Here is a 10,262-nt window from a genome sequence, read left to right as displayed (position 1 = left end):
TAGTTAAAAATATATGAATAGTTATATATTTTATATATTTTTTATACAAAAACTTTTATATGAATTGGAAGTGTGATTATAGATAAACATCAATTTTTTTAATTCAATGATATGAATTTATTTTTTTTTAAATAATAAGGATTAAACTTTAAATTTAGTTATAAAAACTCTAAAATTATTTTATAAAATTCTTAAGTCTAAAAATTTAAATTAAAAGACAAAAATATGCATAAATAATTATATATCTCGCGTATAAAGTATGTCAAATAAGGTTATGCATTACCTGATTCTTAAGCCTTTGAGTTGTACCAATTGAATATTTAAAATGGGCCTTAATTAAAAATATATAAAAAGTTTTTAGATAAAAAAAAATAGAAACAATCCAGTGTGTTATAAAATAAAAATTATTTTTTATATATTTTTTCAAAAAGACAGAGAAAAAACAAGACAATAAAACAAAAAATTATCATATTATTTATTTCTTGTCTTTATATTTTTGTCTCATTTCTAGAACTAAATAATATGTAATTTATATATATAGTTATAAACTATTCAAAATAACATTTCTAAACTCTCTTTTAATATTACTATAATCCATGATATGGGAATCAGATTCATGATATAAAGGACTCAAAAGGTATATTAAGGGTAAAGTACCCCCTAACAAACTAGAATAGTAGTTAGGAAGAATAAAGTGATACTACTCATCATCAAGGACATGCAATATCATGCTTATTATCTAAGTCATACATTGGATTATTGGAATTCCATGGAAGTAGTTTTTATGATTGAAAATTTAATTTTCTTTCTACTATCTCTTCTTTTTCCTAATCTAGCTTGTCAGCATATACTTATGAAGTCTTTATGTAGGAGCTTAAAAAGTAGGTGCACCAACTTTGTAGCAAGATTACTATTTTCAAATAGTAATCAAATGCATGTGACACATGTAGACATACATATGGTGAAATTATTATAACCATACTTGAAAGAAGTACACATTTAATAGTTGCACTCGTCGATCATCAGATAACATGAAAAATCCAATTAATCAAAATAAATTGAGTGGACATGTATGTTGACTTAATTACTTGCATTATTGAAGTCATAGGGTTTTTTTCTTTTGGAGCCATTTAAATAAACACGTTTAAAACGTCTATTTTTTAAAAATATTTTTTAATAATTAAAATTTAGTATATATAATCAATTAAATCATGTTATTTTTATTAAAATTAGGCCAGATAAATTAATTTTATATACATATATTAATTTTGAAAACTCTAAATATAAAACATATGACGACAAGAAGTAAATGACAAGAATTTAGAATTTTCAAAATTAATATATATGATATGAGTATTTTAGTTATTTTCTATAATAAGGGTATTGTAGTCTTTTTTTTTATAAAATATATAATATTAATTTAAATCAGTTCAAGATTTGATTCACCATTTTTTCGGTCAAATTAATTTGTTTGATCTAATTTTGACAAAAATAACACAATTTAATTGATTATATGTGTTAAATTTTAATTACTAAAAAATATCTTTAAAAAAATACGTTCTATACATCTTTATTTGAGTAACTCTTTTTTTCCTTAGTTAGACAACGGAAATATTTAGTAATTAAAAAATTTAATTAAAAATAATGAAAATTTATTTTATTTAATATTTATTATTTTTATGATAAATGTTAAAAATAATAATTAATAAATATTAAATAAAATAAGTTTTAATTTTTTTTCTAGTTAGAAAAAAGTAGAATATACTTTTTATTTATTTTCAATTTAATATATATAATTATTCATGTTAAAAAGCACTAATTTAATTATGCTAATTAATATATACAGGGCGGATTTATTGTATTGACAATGCTAATAATAATATGCGGCTCATGTAGCGGATACTGTCCCCTTTGACAGCCAGAAACTAATGTGGGATTAATAATATAATTAGTTCTTCATTTACAAAGTTCAAATTAATAATCTAGCTAGCTAGATTAAATTTATAATAAACCTTTCTTCAAATTATATTTTGGTGGGAATTTTGATGCATATGAAAGAATTAAACCAATATATTATATGAAAAGTAGTGATTGACAAGTTGAGCTTGAGATAAGGAAACATGCAGTGAGAGAATTAAAGAAACTTGAAATTTTCTCTTATTGGACGATGATATGATTTAATATTCAACGTTATTGTATGTGCTTTTCTGGAAGTTAGGTCACCTGCATCCAGCAATATAATGTGCAAAACTCAAAATTAATTATATTAATTTATTTATCATTTCAAACACTGCTTCAAAATGTCAAATGAATGAACAATTTACTGTATTTGTTTATAGAGACAGAATATTAAGATAGAGATATAAAAATATAAAATTGTATTTGACATAATAGACATAAACAGAGATAATGTGTTTACGATACTAAATTAGTATATTTTGTATCTATTCTGATGGGAAGAATACAAAGACACTAATAAAGACACAACTTATTTTTTATTTTTTTATTATTCTTGTCAAATTTTTATTGTTATATTTTTTTTATCGAAAATGTTTGATAACTAAAGAAAATCAATCAAAAATAGCCATAACTTACCTTATTTAGCATTCATTAATTGTTGACAATTAATGAATGCTAAATAAGATAAGTTCTAGCTGTTTTTTTATTATCCATTTTTTATTATTATATTTTTCGTCTTAAATTTTTTAAATGAAAAAATGAGAATAAATTAGATTTTCATAATTTATTATAATTTATCACCAAATAAGATACAAAAATACAAAATTTTGTATCTTTGTCTTTTATATTTAGTTCTCAATATATTATCTTATCCTGTTCTCAGAAACAAACGCATATTATAGAATATGAAGTGCATCATTTGTGCACATTATTAATAATGATGCAAAGTATATTATATAATATACGGGATTAAAATATTTTTTTGTTCTTAAATTAAATTTATAAAACCTTATTTTTTGGTTTAGTTAAATTTATAAGATGCCCATTTTAGTTTCTGTGGTTAGTTTATTTGATTAAACGCGGAGGTGACAATAGAAATAAAAGACACAAAAATATGACAAAATATATAGACAAATAACTATAGAAGTTTTGTTAACAAGTGATTTACCTTTAAAACATATTATAAATAGAAAATTTGAATAAAAACACGAATTTTACAAGTTTTAGTTAAGTTGAAAATGTATTAAAAGAGTTAAAATTTTTTATTTTAATTTTCTTAACCAATATTTTTAGAACACTATTTAATAAAATCTATTGTTAAATATGAAAATGTGATATCACCTAAACTTTAAAAATTGGGTAAACTTAAAAAAAAAAAATTACATTTTATAACTTAAATAAGTATTGTATATAATATCACTCATATAAAATCTTCAAACTCCTAACAAAAATTGTTTTGATAGTTCATCCATATATCTCATTGATTCACAATTGATTACAGGAGCATATCATTGGTAGCTTATTAGGCACCTTTTTTTTTTTAAATCTAAATTATATATTTATGTAATCATTGTAAGTCCTTGAAAGCTTCCCCTTTTAAAGTTCTTAAACAATAAATAAATAAATAAATAAAATCCAGTTCTTGGTTTACAGGTATATGGAATGTAGTCCATGGTTTTTTCTGACATGAAGTTTATTATATTTCTTTGCTTGGAACATTCTATCTGCAACTTCTTACATGCATGTTAGTAGTAGTAACAGTAATACAAAACTTGATGTCCTAAAATAAAAAAAAAATTATATTAATAAAGATTGCAATGTGTCTCCGACATAATCATAGAGAAAAAAAATTGCTATATGAAAAAATAACTCATCAAATAAACATATGCATTCAGCTTTAATTTGTTCTTTATTGGTAATCAACAAAAAAATAGATCTGTCATTAAAAATTAATAATTATTTTATTTTAATTTTTAAAAGCAGTAAAAGACAATTTTTCATAGCTTTACAAAGTGAGGTCAATGTTCAGAACTTAAATACATAAATAAATAGATTATTAGTTCCTTAACATATCAAATTACAAAGTTCTGAGTATGAAATGAAATGTATACAGTATTCATCTTGGTTTGTTTTTTGGGATCAATAAGGACAGGCTGGAAGGATCCAAAACTAACCCCACTAACTACTATTATTATTATTAGAAGGAAGAAACCAACACTACCGTCTCCAATAAAGTGTGTTTTTCTCTTCCTAAGTTCATAGAAAAAATTAAATTAAAAATTTAAAAAAGAAGGCTTACAATACATAAAGCAGCAAAAGAAAGATTGGATTTTTTTTTTCAGTCTTCTTTTTCTTTTTCTTGCAGAGTCTGCTAAGCATCTTTGCCTCACTTTTTTTCATCCTTCTTTTATTTTTGCCCTTTTTTTTTGGGGTTCTTCCTTGCCACTTCTGCATTCTTCTCTAATTTTATTTGTTATTTTTAACCAAGTTCTATTTGGTATAAGCTGCTTCTACTATTACTCTATTAGCAGCATCATATTCCTTGCCTCTTCTACTCACAGATATTGCTTCTTCTTTAGGTGAATTCTTGGTGGTGTTTCCTCTCTATTATTCTTTACTTACTCACAAGAAGGCCTTGTTCTGTTCCTTTTTCCTTCACATGATTTTACATTATCAATAATATCCCTAGCTTCTTAAATTTCTCTCATCTTTATTACAATTGAAATGATAAGTTTTCTGATCTTTTCTGGGTTTCATTGATCAACCCAGAAAAAAAAGAAAAGACCTTTTTTTTTCTTCTTCCAGGTGTTTTAACAGCTTCAGAAAAAGCTCTCAATTTTTTTTGTTGGGTTCCTCACTCCAAGTAGTTCATTTTCTTCTCCAACTGATCTAAAAAAATCTAAACTTTCTCACTGCTCAGCTACCAATTTTGGATTTTGCTTCTGGTTTTCAGCCCCTCATGGGACTCTGCCATGGAAAACCCATTGAAACCTCACAGAGAGGAGTAGGAGGAAGAGGGGAAGACCCTTCATCATTCATTGATGAGAAAGGTGTGGTTGTTTCACTGCCACCACCAACACCAAGTTCCCAAACCACAAAACCCTCATCAAAGTTCCCATTTTTCAGCCCAAGCCCTTTGCCAAGCTTCTTCAAGAACTCACCTGCACCAGGTTCAAATCCTTCAAGTGTGAGTTCAACACCTTTGAGGATCTTCAAGAGGCCATTCCCTCCTCCTTCTCCGGCAAAGCACATAAGGGCTTTGCTTGCAAGGAGGCATGGCTCTGTGAAGCCCAATGAGGCATCAATTCCTGAAGGGAGTGAGTGTGAGGTTGGATTGGACAAGAGCTTTGGGTTCTCTAAGCAGTTTTTGGTTCACTATGAGCTTGGGGAAGAAGTGGGGCGTGGCCATTTTGGGTACACTTGCTCTGCCAAGGGTAAAAAAGGAACCTTCAAGGGCCATGAGGTTGCTGTCAAAGTCATCCCAAAAGCAAAGGTCCCATTTTTATTGTTGAAGCTTTGGTTTGTTCTCGAGTTTCATGTTTTTAGAGTTTTCTTAACTGTCTTTTTCTAAGTTTATTTTATTTTATAATTTGAGTTGTGTGTTAGTTACACGATGATGAGTTACCTTGTGCATATTGTTATGGAAGTACTGAAGGATGCAACTTTTTTTTTTCAATTGATTTGTGGTATACCGACACTGCATTATTGATGGGATGTTGATATTTGAGGAACATGGTTTGTTTTTGTAGAGTTTGTCGGTGTAGCTGTTCTGTGATGGCCGATGGATACTGTTTATGAAAATTTCATGCTTTCTGTTCTCTCTGAAGATTTTCCAGGATTAATTTTTACTAGGCAAAATTCTGAATTTTAGATATGTATGATTGTATATTTTTAGTGGACTACTCTAGCACTTTTCTTATATTAATTAATGACATCATTTTTCTTTTGAAGTTTGATTTGTTTTCATTCCAGTATCATGCAACGGTTATGGTTTAATCAGTTGTCTGATTTTGTTGTAAATGAAATTCAAATATTCAATAGTCTGCTCTTTGTTCTTATGAAAATGGGGTCATGTATGGCAGATGACAACTGCAATTGCTATTGAGGATGTGAGGAGAGAAGTAAAGATATTGCGAGCTTTAACCGGGCATAAAAACCTGGTACAATTCTATGAAGCCTATGAAGATGATGACAATGTTTATATAGTTATGGAGTAAGTTCAAATTACCTATTGCTTTAACTTCTGTTATGAATTAAGCTCACAATTTTATGATCTCAAGATAAACTAGTGTGATGAGGGAAGCAAAACTTCCATAAATGTGCATCAACCCTCAACTGATTTGGAGCTCACATTCTACTGTAACCCATGATGTTCAGGTTATGCAAAGGAGGCGAACTGCTAGATAAGATTCTTTCCAGGTAAACAATCTCAACAGAAAGAAACTAGAAAGTGGCATTCTGGTTTGTTTATTTTTTCTCTTGCTGTTAACCATATCATATTAAATTCCGATCGACAGAGGTGGAAAGTACTCAGAAGAGGATGCCAGGGTTGTCATGATTCAGATATTGAGTGTTGTAGCCTATTGTCATCTGCAGGGTGTTGTTCACCGTGATCTCAAGCCAGAGGTGATTAACTGATATCTAATTGATTTTTAGCTTGGATAACTGCTCATAATAGATTTTCTTTTGTAATTTTTTTTATCATTGGGATTAACTAGTGACCAAGGTCACAGAATGATGATTTTAGTTGTGTTAACTTTGCTGGTTATCCATGTGCCATTTTCTTTAGTGTAATAGTGTCCTTATTCATTGGTATGATTAAGCCTTGTTATTGTCTTGCTACAGAATTTTCTTTTTGCTTCTAAGGAAGAAAATTCCACTCTGAAGGCGATTGATTTTGGACTCTCCGACTATGTGAAGCCAGGTCAGGCCAGTTGCCTTTTTCCTATGTACTCTGATTTATTAACAAAAGATAAAGCAATCAGCACTAAGTGTGGAAGTTTTTGCAGATGAGAGGTTGAATGATATTGTTGGAAGCGCATATTATGTAGCTCCTGAAGTTTTGCATAGATCTTACGGGACAGAAGCAGATATGTGGAGCATTGGTGTAATTGCCTATATTCTTTTATGTGGAAGTCGACCATTTTGGGCACGGACGGAATCTGGCATATTTCGAGCTGTCCTGAAGGCAGATCCAAGTTTTGATGAAGCTCCTTGGCCTTCTTTATCTGCTGATGCAATAGATTTTGTAAAGAGGCTGTTGAACAAGGATTATCGAAAAAGACTAACTGCAGCTCAGGCACTCAGTATGTTTTCTATTCACTATGGATGGCAGATTTCCCTATAGTGTTGTGAATTCTCTTTCTTATAGCTTGATTTTATGCTTAGGTCATCCGTGGCTGGCAAATCATTGCGATGATTTGAAGATACCTATTGACATGATAATCCCCAAGCAAGTTAAAGCTTATATATGCTCATCATCGTTACGTAAATCAGCGTTAGGGGTATGTAATGTGTACAATCACTCAGTGTTGCTTTTGTTTTTCTCATTCATTGTTATATCTCATTGTGGAGTTTGGATTTCTTTACCTGGTGATTACCTACTTTCATTGTTAAATGTGCTGTAAACTTGATTTGAGATTAATTAAGGTAATGATGAAATGGAGAGAATCTTAGAAATCTAATCTAGCTAATTTAGTAACTTTAGGGCCATAATGAGCATTTGTAAGTAACATAATTATTGAGTATAAGTAGTAGAGCTTTCTTTATGTGCATTAGTGCATATCATCATCATTATTCTCTTGTACTATTCTTGTCTCATCTATTAAATTTTCTTTTACTATTTGAAAAAGCAATATTCAAGTTTATTGATGTAACCTTCAGCAATTCCTTTTGAAGACATGCATATCATGATTAAAGTTTTGTCATTTTTCCAGGCCCTTGCAAAGACATTAACATTAGTGCAGCTAGCTTATCTCAGAGAACAATTTACTCAGTTAGGACCAAACAAAAATGGGACAATTTCTATGCAGAATTTCAAGACGGTGAGCTTGTATTATAAGGTTTTGCATTGCTTTTCCAAGTAACTTTCACCGCCACTAACATTTATATTTGCAGGGTGTTTTAAGGTGTGCCACTGATGCCTCAAAGGATTCTCGGGTCTTAGATTACGTGAGCATGGTAAGTCTATGAAGAATTGTAGCTCCTCATACTGATTTTTGATTCTGCTTTACCAGAGACTGAATTGTTACTGGTTATCTCTCAGGTTAGTTCAATCCAATATCGGAAATTAGATTTCGAGGAATTTTGTGCTGCTGCTATAAATGTGCATCAGCTAGAGGGAATGGAGACCTGGGAACACCATGCAAGGCGTGCCTATGAGCTGTTCGAAAAGGATGGAAATAGGCCAATCATGATCGAAGAGCTAGCATCGGTATTATTCCATTTGTGCAATATCAATTGTCATCATTTACCAATATCTCTTGATCCTGGCAATGTTAATGATTCCCAAGAGTGATTTATAAAACAATTGGATTTCAAATTGCTGGTTATAATTGTTCCTCTCTACAAGTCCTTGTGATGATTTTTTCCCTTGCTTTTCCTGTTAACTCCTTTGAATCTTTTCATGAGTTAGATACCTCTGATCATATTCTTGATCAGCAAGTTATCTACAAGATGCATAATGGTACTAATACCAAACCTTGTAATTTGATATGTTCCAGGAACTTGGGCTTAGTCCATCAGTACCTGTCCATGTTGTACTCCAAGATTGGATACGACACTCGGATGGGAAGCTTAGTTTCCTGGGGTTCGTCAGGCTTCTGCACGGAGCTTCTTCTCGCACGTTTCACAAAGCTTGACACGAATTAATACATGGTCTTTATTATTTTTTTCTTGCCATCATTGGCCATAAATCTTTTTAGGGGATTTGAATGCATGACTCATGAGGAAAAAAAACACCATCAGAAGATGATAGTGTTGATCTTGACTGCAAAAAAGATGGATCCTTCATGCCTAAAAGTTTGATGCTGCTGCTGAAGCTATTATATGCAACATCTTTCTGTCCAGAGTTGTGCAATAAAAAACAAACCCTTTTTCCTCAATGCTATTTCTAACTCTGGTCAGTGGTTGGTGGTGCTGGGAGTTAGAAGCTTGTAAGTTGTACAGATGAAAGTAGAGCACTGATTGTACTTAAAAGACTAGAGGAACTACTCTACAAAAAAAAAAAAAAAGAATGAGTTAGTGTTTTTTGGGTTTGTCCCTTGTGTACCCTTGCCACTTTTCAATAAACTCTTGCCAATTCAGTGAGTTGCTTTAAAACATGATATTTTTGCAGCATTGTTCATGGTCATTTTGTTAGTAGAAAACAACAAATGACAGAACATCCCTTTCATGATATCTTTAAACGAGTCCAGTAATATGATGAGATTCCTTAGCTGTATGAATTGAATATCATTAATTGTTTGGTTTAACTTTTGTGTGCATGCTTGTTTAGAACATCCCTTTCATTTTCAAAGAAGCATAATAGGAGTAGGGTCAAGGCAGAGAGCACAGAGAAGTAGTTGCTTCAATGGTCCCTTGTTTCTTCACAAAAGAAGCATGGCAAAGTTTCTTCCTTTGTGAGTGGACTCTGTTTAATTATGTTGTGTCAGCTTCATCATACCAACAAACAGTTCAACGTTTACACGTATTTCACAACTAAGTAATATATGTATATTTTTAACAGAGAAGGACTTCTTTGGTAAACTTGAACAATAAAGAGTGAAGATTATTTTTTAATAAAAAATATGTACAATGTAAATATTTTTAATAAATTTAAGTAAATCTTTATACTTTGCTTAATTTTATTTTTCACAAAAGAAATTTCCCAAAGTTTAAATTTGCAAGAGAATTAATATTAAAAAATAAAACTAAAAATTGATTAAAAAAAAAAGAAAGAAAAAGAAAAGAATGGCTAAGAAGTTGAAAGAAATTCTTTCTAGAGAAAATTGGTCATAATTACAACATTCTTGAAGAGAACTTGGCTTCTTCATAAAAACTCATTGTTCCTTGAAATCCACTGTTTAGAAATCAAGTTGAGAATTGCCATCCACTAGTGGATACAAAGCTCAGATCAGGTTTTTATTGGGTAAAGTATTATTTTAGTTCAATCGAATTTTAATTTGATTTGTAATATTTCAAATATTTTATTTTAATTTAAAAAACTTTCGAATGTCATATTTTAATTCTAAAAAAGTTTTATGAATTTATTATTGTCTCACCATTAAATTTGATACAAACAAGTTGCATATTAAAGAATTAAT

The 10,262-nt window shown here is 29.9% G+C and overlaps 1 protein-coding gene across 1 annotated transcript; it reads left to right on the top strand.

Moving 5' to 3' along the window:
* The first annotated feature begins 4,192 nt into the window (after positions 1 to 4,192).
* LOC107471469 (CDPK-related kinase 7) lies at positions 4,193 to 9,281 on the top strand. Its single transcript, XM_016090938.3, has 11 exons — positions 4,193 to 5,452; positions 6,042 to 6,172; positions 6,337 to 6,378; positions 6,477 to 6,585; positions 6,805 to 6,883; positions 6,969 to 7,265; positions 7,348 to 7,463; positions 7,896 to 8,003; positions 8,077 to 8,139; positions 8,225 to 8,392; positions 8,682 to 9,281. Exons 1-11 carry the CDS (start codon positions 4,919 to 4,921, stop codon positions 8,817 to 8,819), a joined length of 1,785 nt encoding a protein of 594 aa, XP_015946424.1. The 5' UTR covers positions 4,193 to 4,918; the 3' UTR covers positions 8,820 to 9,281.
* The last annotated feature ends 981 nt before the right edge of the window (positions 9,282 to 10,262 follow it).

Source organism: Arachis duranensis, chromosome 10 (genome assembly GCF_000817695.3).
Source record: "Arachis duranensis cultivar V14167 chromosome 10, aradu.V14167.gnm2.J7QH, whole genome shotgun sequence".
In the NCBI taxonomy this organism is placed as follows: Eukaryota; Viridiplantae; Streptophyta; class Magnoliopsida; order Fabales; family Fabaceae; genus Arachis; species Arachis duranensis.
This window is presented reverse-complemented; position numbering and strand designations above follow the sequence as displayed.

Excerpts from the sequence above, each read along its gene's own strand:
- LOC107471469 (XM_016090938.3), top strand. The coding sequence starts at position 4,919 with ATGGGACTCTGCCATGGAAAACCCATTGAAACCTCACAGAGAGGAGTA. Across the intron at positions 6,173-6,336 it reads AATGTTTATATAGTTATGGA|GTTATGCAAAGGAGGCGAAC; the intron begins GTAAGTTCAAAT and ends CATGATGTTCAG. Across the intron at positions 6,884-6,968 it reads CTCCGACTATGTGAAGCCAG|ATGAGAGGTTGAATGATATT; the intron begins GTCAGGCCAGTT and ends AAGTTTTTGCAG.